The 14,841-nt window shown below is 40.9% G+C and overlaps 1 protein-coding gene across 9 annotated transcripts in view; it reads left to right on the forward strand.

Moving 5' to 3' along the window:
* Positions 1-14,841, forward strand: part of EGF (epidermal growth factor) — a 112,426-nt gene that overhangs the window by 58,704 nt on the left and 38,881 nt on the right. For 4 of the 9 annotated variants that reach the window (XR_002889095.2, XM_024106848.3, XM_024106842.2 and 1 more), the window contains exons 12-18: positions 75-223; positions 2,391-2,495; positions 4,965-5,188; positions 9,129-9,296; positions 10,241-10,390; positions 12,099-12,257; positions 13,114-13,230. Coding sequence is in view for 7 of the 9 variants with exons in the window: in XM_024106848.3 (XP_023962616.2) it covers positions 75-223; positions 2,391-2,495; positions 4,965-5,188; positions 9,129-9,296; positions 10,241-10,390; positions 12,099-12,257; positions 13,114-13,230 (1,072 nt within the window). In the remaining 2 variants the exon portion in view is untranslated. The remainder of the gene's footprint in view (positions 1-74; positions 224-2,390; positions 2,496-4,964; positions 5,189-9,128; positions 9,297-10,240; positions 10,391-12,098; positions 12,258-13,113; positions 13,231-14,841) is intronic. The other 5 variants (XR_010601287.1, XM_024106844.2, XM_065596218.1 and 2 more) reach the window with 3 other exon arrangements.

The raw sequence follows: 14,841 nt of genomic DNA on the forward strand, positions 1-14,841 counted from the left end.
AGTAAGATCAGGGAAATTGGACAGATATTATCTGTGAAATAGTTGGAAGTAACTCTTATGTTTCCTCTTAACAGATTTATTTTGCACACACAGCCTTGAAGTGGATAGAACAAGCTGATCTGGATGGCTCAAATCGTGAAAAAATTATTTGCGAAGCTATAGATACACCTGAAGGTCTTGCTGTGGACTGGATTAACCGTAAATTGTATTGGACAGACAGAGGGTATGCTCTTCTCTCTGCACTGATGCCAGAGCACATATAACTTTGTCATAAGATATATGGAAAAGCTGAACTGTAATATGGGAATAATTGAGATGTTACTCTAAATACAGTAGTGTTTTCTCTAGTGACTGAAAGTCATTACCGACTGAAAACTTAGCATCTGAAAATCAGTGTCAAGGGTGTGAAAGTATGTAAAAAAAGAACAATTCTCTGTGATTCTGATATTGTACTTCTCGTACAGGCAAAATTCCCACTGATTTCAGCAGGAGATTGGTTTTTGTGAGAACCAGGTGATCAGACTCAATTGCAATGAATGTAGAATATGTGCTGCATATAAGCATCAGGAACATTAGTATATACTATACACATGACACATCTTGGACATACCACAGAACCTTTGTCTCCTTAATCACAGACCTGCTTGAGTTAAAGGAGTCCCTTCGTTAATTCACTGTCATAGAAAGGATTATGTCCTCTTTATGGCTTAGTCACTAGTGGATAATATGATCACACATCTGAGCCAGCACATTACACTATTCACAGAGGGGAAAAAAGGCCCATCTTTGGCAAAAAGGCAGTGTTGGATTAGAGCAACACTTAGTGGTTATATGAAAGATGAAGGATGGTTACATACAGGGCAGGCTCCAGGCACCAGCTGACCAAGCACGTGCTTGGGGCAGCACCTTATAAGGGGCGGCCAATGTTAGGGTGGCAGGGGACGCGTGCGGTGTTTTTGTTTTTGTTCGCAGGGCAGCGCTCAAGGGCTTTTTTTTTTGTTTCAGTGGTGCAGCGTAGCCCTCGGGGTGGGCAGGGTCTTCGGCGGCGCAGCACGGGGGGGGGTTGGCTGGCGCGGCGCTTCGCTCCAAGGGTTTGAGCGGCCCAGCAAGGCGCTCGGGGGGGGGCAGGGGTTTGGGCAGCCCGGCGAGGCACTTGGGGGGGTTCGGCAGCCCAGCACAGCGCTCGGGGGTTTGAGCGGTCCGGCACTCCAGGGGTTTTGGGCGACTTGGCGCTTGGGGAGGGTGGCGGGGGTTTGAGCGGCCTGGCGCGGCAATCGGGGGGTGGGGTTTGGCGCGCTGGGGGGGAGCGTGGGTTTCGGCGGCGCAGCACTCGGGGGGGAGGTGTTACGGAGGGGGGGGGCGGTGCTCTTCTTTTTTGCCTGGGGCAGCAAAAAAGTTAGAGCCGGCCCTGGCTACATAGCATGACCAACATTTTACTAGACAATAAAAAGTGATTCTGAATATGCAGATATCTTACTCCTGTATATGCTGTACCCTGAATAGCAGCTTCCTCAGTCTGTGATGTATATACCCAGGCTATTTTTGTTTGTGAACTGTCTGGAAAATATGTGGATCAATTTCCTGTGTAAAAATTAGTAAAGTTCCTATGCCCTTCCTTCAGAAGGTATAGTTCATGGATGGATTTGTACCTTTCACACATTCTGAGCCACTGTTTTTTTTTCTCCCATGCCTACATTCCTCCTTTCATCCTGACACTGCTGGCCCTTTCCTTGTTGAGTCAGCTAGGAATGGAAGGATGTAGGTTTCCTTTCAGTCAGATGTTAATACTATTCTGACATTTGTTCCCCTGGATAAAATTTATGAGAGTAAGGTTTCTGCAATCTTTTCTGGATAATATACAGGACTGGGAGTCAGGCCATCTGTTTCTGTCTCAGGTTTTCTGTGTTTGCTTGGGCACCTCACTGACTCAGTTTCCCTGTCTGTAAAGTGAGGATAATGATATGTACCTGTCTTTATAAAGTGCTTTGAGACCTATGGATGAAAAGAGCTGTATACGAGAAAATTATTTATTACTTTTGTCCTTTAACACTTTTCCTCATTCAGGAGCTTATTTTCCCCTTGACTCCAGTTAATGTTCTTAATAAACAGACGTCCAATTCTCTACCTACCACAAAAAAATGAGTTTAAGATTTCCTACAGAGAGTAGTCTGCCATCATTCCATTGGACCAGATAATGGAGCTATGACATGAATGATTAAAACAATGAGTCAGTCAGTAATGGCAAGATTAGCTTTTGTATTTGAAATGCCATTCATTGCACTTTATGGTCAGCTAAAGCAAATGACAGTTTAAAAATTCAGTATATTTTGCTAAAGAAGGGAATGAAGATGATAGCAGTAATGGCTCAAATTGTGTCCTGTATATTTCAGGAAGTCGTACATTGGGAGGAGTGAGTTGAACGGAATGCACAGAGAAATGATCATCAAGGAGGACATCTTCCAGCCCCGAGGGATTGCTGTTCACCCACTAGCTAAGTAAGAAGTAATAGATACTATTGATCTAAGAGTAGGTGGTGAGGAAAGTAAATATTAAAGCTTTTTCCCCCCTTCTCTAATTAGGAGGCCAGTGTTCAGGTCCTGCCTTTGTCCCACATAAACTGAGTTTGTTGATCTAATCCTAAATACTTGTCCACTTCCCACTGTTGGAAGTGGACTGCCCAGTGAAACAGTAATTGGGGGTGCTGAGAGTGAAGATTGATGGAGTTGAGTGGGAGAAGTTTGCAGAGCACCTGCCATCACTTGGCTCTACCCAGTTCTATCAGTTCATCATTGTCAATCAGCACCCAATTCACCTTGGAATAGGAAGAAAACAGTAGATGACTTTTTTTTTCTTCAAGGAACTATAACTTTTATTGTAAAGAGACACACATTTGCCTTTGGGACACAGTGGGACCACACATGCCAGCTCTCTGGTTTTGTGTGGGTGGGCAGCTGTAGCAGTGGGAATCTAGAAGCAGTTTTTAAAAATACTTATGGCTTCTTTTTCACTGCTGGGCTATTGTTAGTTGAGTAATTACAGGAATTATTTTATTACTATGTGTTTTGTACAATTAGCACCTGGCACCAGGGATAAATTGTATATAAATAAAACTAAGCAAATACATATATATAGTTAAAGTCACCCTCACTGGTAAATGTTGTTAGTTAAAAAGGATTGTATAATTTGCAGGACAACATATGCTGAGCCTTGAAAGGAATTTTATTGCAGTTATCATACTCACTTTTAAGTAACGTTGCTGTCTTTGAAGTCAGATCCACAATAATCTACTGGATGTGAAGGTGCACGATTATAAACATGTATCTGCACTTATATCTTAACTACATATCTGCTGGTGCATACATAGTATGTTGATAGGGACATTAGAACCACCAAGTGATAGATTAAGGTTATTGGCGAAATCCTGGCCTCATTGAAGTTAATGGCAAAACTCCCATGGACTTCATATGGGCCAGGATTTCACCCTGTCTGTAACAGGATGGTTTCTAAAACCTGAATTAGTGAAGCAGGTTTTTTCTGAGTCATTTTGATGTCAGGTCTGTTTATCCTGCAGGAAAGTGCACTATAATTACCACTAAGTGAAAAGAGTAGGTGGACCTTGTTAACTCCATCAAGGAAATAAAAGATTTTGGAATAATTGAAAGTTAAGATGGAACAAGGGTATGGAACACAGAAGGTCTCTAGGGAAAACACTTAGGAACACCTGAGTTTGGCAAGCTAGTCATAGGTTATCAATGGCAATAAAGCAAAATCTCAAGTTGAAAGTAAGATTGACCTATGTATAGTGTGTCACAGGATGTCGGAGTTTTATGGTCTTGTTCCAGAAAAAGCAGGCAGAAGTCCAGGCGAGTTTTGATTACTGTTGACAAGATTATTTTTGAAACAGTAACTGATGAATCACTGTTCAAAGTTGAAGTAAAAGATGTATTGGGGAGGGGCAGGTATGGTGGGGTCTGGAATTAGAGCCTAGTGAAAGTTTCCCTGTTGAGAAGTTAAAGGCTAAAGAAACAACAAAGAACTATGGTAGTTTCCATGATGGTAATGGTCAGTATTAAAGATGAAATTCAAAGTCAAACAAGAGTATCAAGAACATTGTGGGACAGATGATACTCTCCATTAGCAGTCCTTTGATGTCAGAGGAACTGCTTGTAGGATTTGGGGCCTATATGAGTACATTTAACAAAGGCAGATAACTTGGCCAAATTCATCCTTGATGTAACTCCACTGAAGTCACTGGGATTACACCAAGGAAAATCTGAGGCCCGAAAATGATTAGTGATTCTGCATGCCTTAATTTTTAAGTGCCCAACTTGAGTCACTTTAAAGGGGTCTGATTTTCAGAAAATGTTGAGCCCTCAACCTCTGAAAATCAGGCTTCTTTATATCATCTCGGTTGGGCACCCATAAATTGAGCATCAAGAATCTTTAGTTAGTTTGAAAAATTTGGCCCAGGGCTCATTATTGGTTTCTTTTAATATATAAAACAAAATAGAAGAAAATAATTTCCTTGCTGACTTGCTTACTGAGATGTGCATTCAGGATTCCATGTGTGCCCTGTAACAGCTGTTCCTATCACAGTGCCTAAAGCAGCAATCCCTCCATTGCTGTAGGGTGTTTTATCATCTGTTACAAGGGAAACGCAGAACCCTAAACTCGGTAAGAAGCAGATCAAGGTAATGGTTTTTCAAAGATTTTATTTTAAACTGCAAAAACAGAATTATGTTCACAACCACACATATATTTAATGTAATGATCTGGGATCTTAAAACAATTTTTAAAAGATCAGTATTCTAAGTATTTGTTTGCAGGATAGGTGCCTTATGTATTGTCTGCCATGTGCCTGACTTGCTACAGTCAGTCTGTCATGAAAGAATTCCCCAAAACAAGATAAATGTGAAGGGAAAACATATTTGCTTACTGACTCCTTTGTGTTTTGCTCACTAAAGGAGATTATTCTGGACTGACTTGGGGGTCAACCCACGGATCGAAAGTGCTTCCCTACAAGGCATTGATCGTCTGGTTATAGCTAGCACTGACCTGGTTTGGCCCAGTGGAATTACTGTCGACTGCTTAGCTGACAAGTTGTACTGGTGTGATGCTAAAAAGTCTGTTATTGAAACCGCAAATCTGGATGGTTCTAAACGCCGAATACTTACACAGAATGATGTAGGTGAGGTTTTGGGGTTGATGATTACTTGTTATGTATATGTCTCTGTGTGTATGTTAATCTGAATTATGGGCCAGATTCTTCACTGATTTACATTCTGTGTCGCTCAGTTGAGGTTAATGGGATTGTAGTAGGTAAGTCAATGCAGAATTTAGTATATTCAGCAACACCGGTACCAGAGATAACCCTTATTAATCACCCTCTAGTTGTAAGAGACCAACCCAAATCTATTGCACAGAGTTCTGTGCTGCCTTCCCTAGAAAATCTATCCCATTAAGAAAATGATATGTTGGTTCCTTGAGTCATTGCTTCACTGCATACATACATCAATGGAATTACACCTATGTAAGTGAGAGGAGAAAACAGGCCTTTAGATTTTAAGCTCTTTGTATCAAGGACTATGTCTATACAATCTTCAACTTGCAGATGTCTCTAAATACATAATACATGCACTGCAGGCAATGGAAAGATAATCTTTGCAAGATGCTGGTGGCTATTACTGCTCAGCCTTGCTGTGATTTGAGACAAGAGAGGATCACCTTGTAAGCTAGAACAGAAGCCTCAGCAGAGGATAACTGATAGTCTAACACATTTAGAATAAACCACATTTTAGTGTTTGTTTGTGTGTGTATATAGAGCAGTGATTGCCCTTGGACGCTGTCACATTGTTGACAACATATATTTTGTAACTGTGTAGTTAGTCTACAGCAGTGTTGCCCAAAAGGCAGGTCATGGATCAATAGAGGACTGCCGTCTGGGTTCAAATAGACCTCCATGTATAATGACCACACTATCACAGTATTGTGGTAGTGTTGTTCTGCCAGAGACCACATTAGGCAGCCATCTCATAGTACTTGGCTGCTTTTTTCCCCTGGTGTGGCTTGTGTTGCCTCTTCTATGCCAGATTCCCCATTACTGGTTTGCAGGGCTGCCTGCAAAGAGGGGAGGACTCTCCAGTCCCTTGGGTACCAATAGGGCTGAAGGGAGTGCCCTTCTGGCATTCCTTTCCCCTCCCTGCCCAGTGCTACTCTGGCCTGTCATTCCTCTTTGTCCCCTCTGTGATAGATTTGACAATGAAAAGTACAAACTGTGGTAAACTCCACTTTGCATCTGAGTCAGGCAGGCTGAGCTGCAAAGAAAACATGACAACCTGTTGTAAGTTTCACTTTGTTCTCCAGTGGCTGTCAAAGGGGTAGCATCTCTCGGGGAGGGAAGCAAAAGAGAGGACGAGAGAAAGGAACATCAGAGGAGAGTGGAGGAAAAGAGATGGATCTGAGACTATGGTGTGTGTATTGGGAGACAGAGAGGTGACATCAGACATAAGAGTGTGTTTAGGTTGGTGAGCATCAGACCTATGCATCGGAAGGGGAAAAGAGATACAGAGTGACATCCTGGTCCTGTTGAAGTCAATGGGAATTTTGCCCTTGACTTCAGTAGAGCAAGTGTTTCACTCTTGGTGTTTTATGGCTTAAAAATGGGACCAGGGGAGGGTTGTCTAAAAATTTATTTTTTCTCTCTTTCTCCCTCCCTCTCTCTCTGTCTGGTTTATATAGGGTTTTTGTTTGTTTTTTAATTGTCTCTGTCTTAACATGTGTGGTCTCAGATAGTTTGTGTGAAGTATTGTATGTATATAATTGTATATTATTTTTAAATGACATACTTTGATAAACACTCAGCTGGACCCATGAACATTTTAAGATTAATACATTGCACTCTGGACAAATATAACTTCAAATCTTCCCAATGGTATCTAAATACTTATACATACTTTGGGTAAGTATGCATTCTTATTGCACGGGTGCCATCTAGTGTCGCTGTAGTTACAGCTCATATGTGAATAATGAGTAGAATGTACCGGCATCCGGTGACAGCTGCGTGCAAGGCAGATTAGGTTTTCCTAGATTTGTTCCATCATTCTGACTGTTTTGTAGTGTGAGTAAAAACAAAGATGTAAGCACCTGTTCTAGGGGACCAACGGTAAAGGCCTTTATTTGTTTATACAGTCCCTATTGTGTTTGGAGATGCATAGTAATGGTACATACTTTTACATGATTATTGTAGGATGGATCCTTTTTTCTTATTTTTAATGGATCATTTTCCACTTTATTTTTGATTTTTAAGTTGTGGTTAAGTATAAGTGAAACTGTGAAGGCTAAATTACTGATGTCCACAGTGGAATGGGAGGATTGTGGTCTCAACCAGGGTGCAGGTTATGTGTAATAAAATAATGATTCAATATTTGGATGAAGACATTATGCAGGATGTTGGCTAGTTACTCAAACTTAAACATCATGAATTGAAGTAAGAAGAGAATCAAGCCAAGGGAGTAGGACTTGAGGATATATGCTCATGGGATAGAAAAGGATTCCTAAATCCCATACGTTTAAGAAAAAGTAAACAGCCTTGTCCACGTAGGAACATTTCTTCGATATAAATTGAAGTGTGAATTGAAACCAATATGGTTATACCGGTAAAACCCCCTGTTTAGACATACTAATTCTGGTATAAAAGTGGCTTTTTTTTAGTTTAGCTAATGTCACTTGGGAAGGGGGTTAAGCTAAACTGAAAGAAAGACACATTTATCCTGGAATAAGTATCCAAATGTGGGTGGTATAACTGATGATATTTTTCTCATATAGACAGGGTTTTTCCAGTTGGGCAAAGGCTTAAGTGTAAATTGCGTTCCTACAGGAAATACCTGTCACTCAACAGGAATAACTGATGCTACAGGCTGATAAAATGGGGCAAATATCCAAACTCTGGCAAGAGTTTAGAGTTCTCTCCAAAAGCAGCTAAAAATATATGCAGGTCCAGTATATGCGATCTGTCTGTGGGTGCATTGTGGAGAGGATAACTTGTCTAAATGTATAGGGCCATAGAAACCTAACAGTAATCGCTAACTCTGACACTGATACTCAAATAGCTGGAATTAGACAGCTTAGATTTCTTTTAAAATCTATACAACAGTACTTGGCAACCTTAACTCTGAATTGCCATGCTTGTCTTTTGAAGTCATCCCTTTATTCCAATATGAAAATTTAAGCATATGTTCAGTTAACATTAGAGCCCTGCATGGATACAAAATGTATATCTGCAGATATAAATTGGTATCTGCAAAGCTGCAGGGCTCTGCTGGGAACTGCAACAATGAAAGCAGTAGCCTGTTGTGCTGCCGCTCGTGGGAGCCAGTGCCTTGTGCCGGCAGCTCTTCTGGTGTGGCTGTACTGCCCCCAGCTCTGCCCCCAACCCCGCCCACTGGGGCAGGCACCAGGCTCACCTGCAGCTGTCTCTGGTCGTGCTAGTGCATTGAGCGGGGCTGGGGGCGATACAGATATCCCAGAGGAGCTGTAGGTGCGGGGCACTGGCTCCTGGGAGTGGTGGCCCGACAGGCTGCTGCTTTTGCTGCTGCAGTTCCCAGTAGAGCCCTGCAGCTCCGCGAATAATGATTTATATCTGCAGATATCCGCATTTGCAAATATAAATTTTGTATCCATGCAGGGCTTTAGTTACCATGGGAAAAACTGCTACTCTGTGCACTATTTTGAAAATGTAAGGGTTAATTCTAAGCCACGTAGGTGAATGGTGTAGTATACTGGCTTGTGCATGTACACACACGTGCACACCACTGTCCCTTATAGGATGGAATCAAAATTGAATCAGCTGTATCACAACTTTGCATTGGTAACAGCTAAAAGAGAATCTTGAGAGGCAAGGGCCTATGCTTTTGGAGTAGGAAGAGCAGGGTGCCACTGCTCATGAACACAGTGACAACCATTCATGGGCCCTGATTTGTTCCATCATAGATACCCATACTTGCACTTTTATGTATCTCTACAGTATTGCTGTGTTTCTAGAAAGACGGGTGTGGATACTTATTTTGGTTATGTGCTGACTTGTGTAACTTGAACATGAACTGGAATTGAAGAGTATAATTGCTTTCTAGGCCATCCATTTGATGTAGCAGTATTTGAGGATCACATTTGGTTCTCTGACTGGGCTAAGCCTTCATTAACAAGGGTGGACAAGAAGACCGGCCAAAACAGGGTACGTCTCCGAGGCAGCATGCTGAGACCCTCATCAGTGATTGTAGTTCATCCTTTGGCGAAACCAGGTATACTGCAAAAGTTAAGCAGTCATTCCCTTATGGGCTCCTTTTTATGTTCACTGCTATTGGTAAATAGACATTTAGAGGAGGGAATGTTCATCTCTGAAACAGAATTTTCAAAAGGCTCCACGTGCACAGTCAGACTGGCTTTCATTAGAATCATGAGAAAACTGTTGCTGTTGTATCCTACCTCTGAAACTCATGGGCATTAGTGGGTTTGTTCTCAGCTGGGTGTGTAGACTTTGGACATGCAGCTCCCCCATTAATGCTAATAGATCTTGTGTCTCTATAGCCATGTGCTTCAAGTTTAGAATATGATACTTTCTATAGCACTAACCTGACCAATTGCCTTGAGACCACACTCTTGATATCCATCTATCGTCTTTGTGTAGCATCCTTCTCCTTATACAAATAATAGTGATTAGTAACACCAAAAAGGCATCTGTGGAATCTCAAAGATTCTTTGGTTTGAGGGCCAAACCACTTGATTTTTCTGCAAGGGACAAATTCCATCCCATGGGAAGAGCTTGCAGGCAACTTCATATTGCATCTACCTTACTAAACTGAGTTGTCCTATTGATTTCAATAAGACTACTTGTGTAAACAAGGCAGTCACAGTTTGACCCAGTGTTTACTATCCCCTGCACAGAAGTAAGCCTTATAGAGGACATTAGGGCTCCAGGTGTTCAATAATAAAAAGCATGTATAATATCTGTAAGTATATCTGTGTATGATGGAAAGCATGCAGTTCTGCTTTACTGTCCCACAGTAACACATAGACTTTATTGTACATGTCCCATTTTAACAAAAAAAGTGCAGTCTCTTCTCTGTCAGTTTTTAATTTCTTAACTGCTTCATGCCAGATAAGATAAGATAAGATAATTAATAGTTGAGGATTCTCAGAATGTATGGGTGCATCCTGCTAAGGTGCACATATGTCTCTCCACTAGGGGCAGATCCTTGCCTTCATGAGAATGGAGGCTGTGATCAGATCTGTGAAGACAGATTTGGAGTTGCCCATTGCTCATGTCACAAAGGCTTTATGAAAACCCAAAATGGGAAAACCTGTCAGGCTCTGAATATTCCTGAGACAGCAGCAGGTATCATATTCTTTTAGTCATGAAAAAAAACTTGTCTTCAAAGGATACTGTCAAATAATAATGTAATGTATTTTTCTTACTCTTTACAATTTGTGATAGCCTTGTAGACATTTGAAAACAGCATTTATTTCCCTTTGATAGGTATTTTCTTACGGTGTCACTCCCCTGCCTTTCTTCTCTCTCTCTCCTTCCCCTCTGGGTTTTGAATGGAAGTCAAATCAGCATCTCTCTGCCACTCACCTGCTGTATGAATGTAGATGTAATTTAACCTCTGTGCCTCCATTTCCCCATCTGTAATATATGAATAATAATAGTTGCCCACCTTTGTACAGTATACTGAGATCCACCAACAGAGAGCTCTAGAAAAGTGTTACTTAAATGGTGTCTGCACTACAGATTCTCACTGAATTTGTAACCCGTTTGATTCTGCAAATAGTTCATGTCTGCATGTAAAATGATTTACACACAATTCCTAACCATGTAGATGTGCTGTGTTTTGACTTCATATGTGAGCAGGACTATTACATGATTGTCAGGCTCTAACTTGGTTCTGCAGGGCAAAATTTCCCAAAGTACCTTGACAACTTACCAAAGTGCATTGCACCAGGTGGAAAAACACCAACTGTGCTCTGCCCCTGGCATCAACAGCTGAGGCATTTGGGAAAACTGCTTATATTTTCCAGGAGTGCATTCATACACACTGGTCATGCATTGTGCTAAGTGTGGACAAGCCAATATGGTTGGCACACAGTTGAGCTGGAAAAAATGCTGCTGTGTGGTTGCACTGAATCATGTTGGCTGTGTCTGTGTCAGAGCCTGGATGTGTGCAACATGTTTCTATTAAGGGTAGGAAGGACCTGTATTTAACAACATATTTCAACATAAGGGGCTAGAATTCACAACAATTGTCTCTGAAAATTAAGGCCTTTCCTCAGTGAACTTAAAGAAGCCGCTCCACTAACTCAGCTGCTAAAAACTTATGCAAATCTGACATGATCTATCCTGTAGGGGGGGCAACGATTCACATTCATTCGAGTGATTATATTACAGGGGAGAGTGGTGTAGCTAAGCATCTGACAAAGTGCTAGTCAATATACTGTAGGCTACAATTCTTTACTGTCCCCCTCAGGATGGATCAAAGGTTCTTCGCACCTTTAATTTTTATGATTCTGTGTTCTGATATGGTACCCCCAGACTGAAAAAAAGCATCAACTCTCTTCCCTCTTCTCTCATTCCCTATAACATACTGGCTTATACAGTCAGGCTCACCTGAACATGCCAGTATCTTGTGAAGGTGAATTGCTGTGCCTTTAAGGTGAATTGCTGTACCGTCCTTAGGAATTTTAAAAAGTTTAAAAAAATCACACTCTTCTACACCTCAGTGGATGACCACTGGGGCAGTAACATATGAATCTGTCCTCTATGGTATTAGACCTTGACACACAGACCTTGAGGTACGTACATCCAATGTTTTCAAGTGCAATCTGGGAATTAATTTAATTCCTTCCCATTGCATTTGAGAAAGCCAACCACCGATTGGATTTTAGGCCTGGGGGAGCAGGCCAGAATGAGAACAATCTGACTTTTGTTTTAAACAGAAAGCCAGAGATTCTGTGACTTGTGAATTACTGATTTATGTATGACTAAAAATCAGAACTTTGAGTCAGTAGACTTCAACCATCTTTTCTACTTTCTTCAACATTTTCAGGGGGTATCTCTGTATACAAGAAGGCAGCACCACAGAATAAAACAGCAACACTGGAAACCTTATACCAAAGTCCACTGAATAGTGGGACATATGGGGATACTAACAATGGGGAGGAGCTACAGACTCAACACTTGCTGATGGCTGAAATCATGGTGTCTGGTAAGATCTACAATTTTGTGGTTCACGTGGGTCACGTCTGTTGTACTGAAAGTGAAATTCTGAGCTGGATACAAATTGGTTTATTCAACTGGGTCAGAGATGAGTGGTGGAGCTTAGAGGAAGGAGGGATCAATCTGTAAAAACCACCAGGGAGAAGAAACAAAAATCAAGGTTTAGGTATGGATGATGTGAAATTGGAAAGTCCAGTCAGAACCACCCAAAGGTGAGATCCAGAGGGGCCTGGATTAAATATGGACAGAAGGTTTTTGCTTAACAAGAAAACTGTAAATCACAAAGAACTGGATCAGAAAAACCAAAAAGGGATTAATGGCTTTTCTTGCCTAGACACTTTTATCTCAAGTTAATTGCTATGAACATTTGTACTTTAAAAATCTGTAGTTTATGAACTGCCACTGTGAAGGTCAAAGCCTTTCTTCTCATCAGGCACAGGGGGGAATTGAACTCACGTCTCCCATGTCCCAGGAGAGTGTTCTAGCCACTGGGCTAATGGTTATAAAAGAGGCCTGGTCTCCTGCCTGGAAAAATTCATTTTGGGTAATAATAAAAAAAAAAAAAAAAAACAACCATGTTAGCTCAACTCAAAATGGATTTTTTTGATTCACCAAAATTTTACACAATTTTGGGATTCAGCCAAATCAGTTGTTCACCCAGCTTACACTGGGAAAATGAGTGGTTGGTTAGTTGTGTTTAAAATTGTGTTGGCTGGTCATTGTTAACCCTAGGGGGCCATGTTTTAAAACTTTAGCTGTCCATGCTTTTGTGTTAAAAATCCATTTGCTCCTTTGCCTAACTGAACTAGTCAGTGTGGTGGACTTTGATTTTGTTTGTGCTACAGATCGAGATGACTGTGCTGGGTTAGAATGCAATGTCAACGCCCAGTGTGTTCCCCTGGAAGATGGTGCTGTGTGTCAGTGTTTGAAAGGATTTACCAGGGAGGGTAAACAATGCTATGGTAAGGGCAAGAATTAAATCAAATGTTCCAGAAAACTATAGAATTGAAAAAGCCATCTGTCTTTTGTTGCATTGACATATCCACAGCATGAGCCATCCCAGGAAGGTCGACAAGACCGCTGTGTTTAGACACATCATTTCCATTGAAAAGGATAATGAACAGAGACCATGAAATGGAATGGTTAATTATTACATCCATTATTTCCCCTTGAATCATGAGTGTGAATCCTATTATTATTGACGAGTATGACAAATTCGCCGCAGGTTTAACTCTTCTGACTTTAGTTCTCTTAATTCATAAATATTATACCAGCGATGAATTGAGTCTGTTGTAGGAGGAGGGAGAGAAATGATGTGCTACAATGCCCTTAGCAATGGAGGATGCAGCAGAATACCGAAGAAGCTCTTCTCACAAATGGCTCCGTGACTCTCCTAGAACATTGTGAAAGAGATAGCTCAAGTGTGTAAGTGGCAGCGTTATCAGATGAGAAGAGAGTTCCCCTTGAACTAAGTGTGGAATGTGAAAGCAAATAGAACCCACTGAACATTCATGCTCATGTAGTAGCATTAGCGTTTATAGTTTCTGCAGGCTGCAACCACTAAATATGCGCACTTTAACAGGTGTAAAAGATTAGCAGGAGCGACAGATTAAGACTATGTAATTAGAGATGAGGCCAATAAGAGTGGATATTGTAGAGGTTTATAAATAATTAACACTACAGAGAAGGTAAATGGGGCAGTCCTACTTGCCTTTTCACCTAATGCTAGAACAAGGAAGGACACATCCAATGAAATTGGAAGACAACAAAATTGATAAGAGGAAATACTTTGTTACCCAACACATAACTATCCTAGGGAACTCATTGCCACAGTATGTTGTTGAGGCCAAGGGCTTGGCGGTAATAAAAAACACTTTATGTATTTAAATAAAGAACATCCACACAACATCAGCAGGGTTAAAAAAAATAATCATCAGACATAAATCCTCATGCTTCCCAACATAAGCCAACTACTGGGTTTGGGACGACACTTCTTCTCAAGGCATATCAGTTGTTCAGTATGATTTTGTTTGTACCTCCCTCTGAAGCACCTGGAACTGGCCATTGTTCCTGACAAAACAACTGTAGATTGTTCTCACTATTATTGCAATTCTGTGTTCCTATGATACGTCAGACATTCTATTCAGTAGAGAGCAGAGATAACAAATACAAATTATGGGGGCAATAGTAACACAAATATAATATATTTATTTATAAAATGCATCTAATTACAAAAAGCTCAAGGCACATAGATAGTATAGTTGATGTATAATTTAGAATTGTAGATTCTCTTAAGGTTTAATGAGTCTAATGCAATGTTTATATTGTATAATTATGTGAGTTCCTCTGTCTGTCTCTTTCTGGTATTAGAATGTGCTCTTGGGTACTCTTGTGATGAGACCAGCTATAGCACAGTGCTCTTAGCCCATATGTGCTCTTGCATAAACAATAAATAAAAGCACTTTATCTTACCACAAAGGTAAAGACAAGGTAGACCTCAGAAATAAAGCACAGGCAATCATTTGACTGTAAAACACCAAGGACACTTGCAGCATTATTTAAATAATAATAAT

The sequence above is a fragment of the Chrysemys picta genome, chromosome 5, assembly GCF_011386835.1.
Source record: "Chrysemys picta bellii isolate R12L10 chromosome 5, ASM1138683v2, whole genome shotgun sequence".
NCBI classification, from domain to species: Eukaryota; Metazoa; Chordata; order Testudines; family Emydidae; genus Chrysemys; species Chrysemys picta.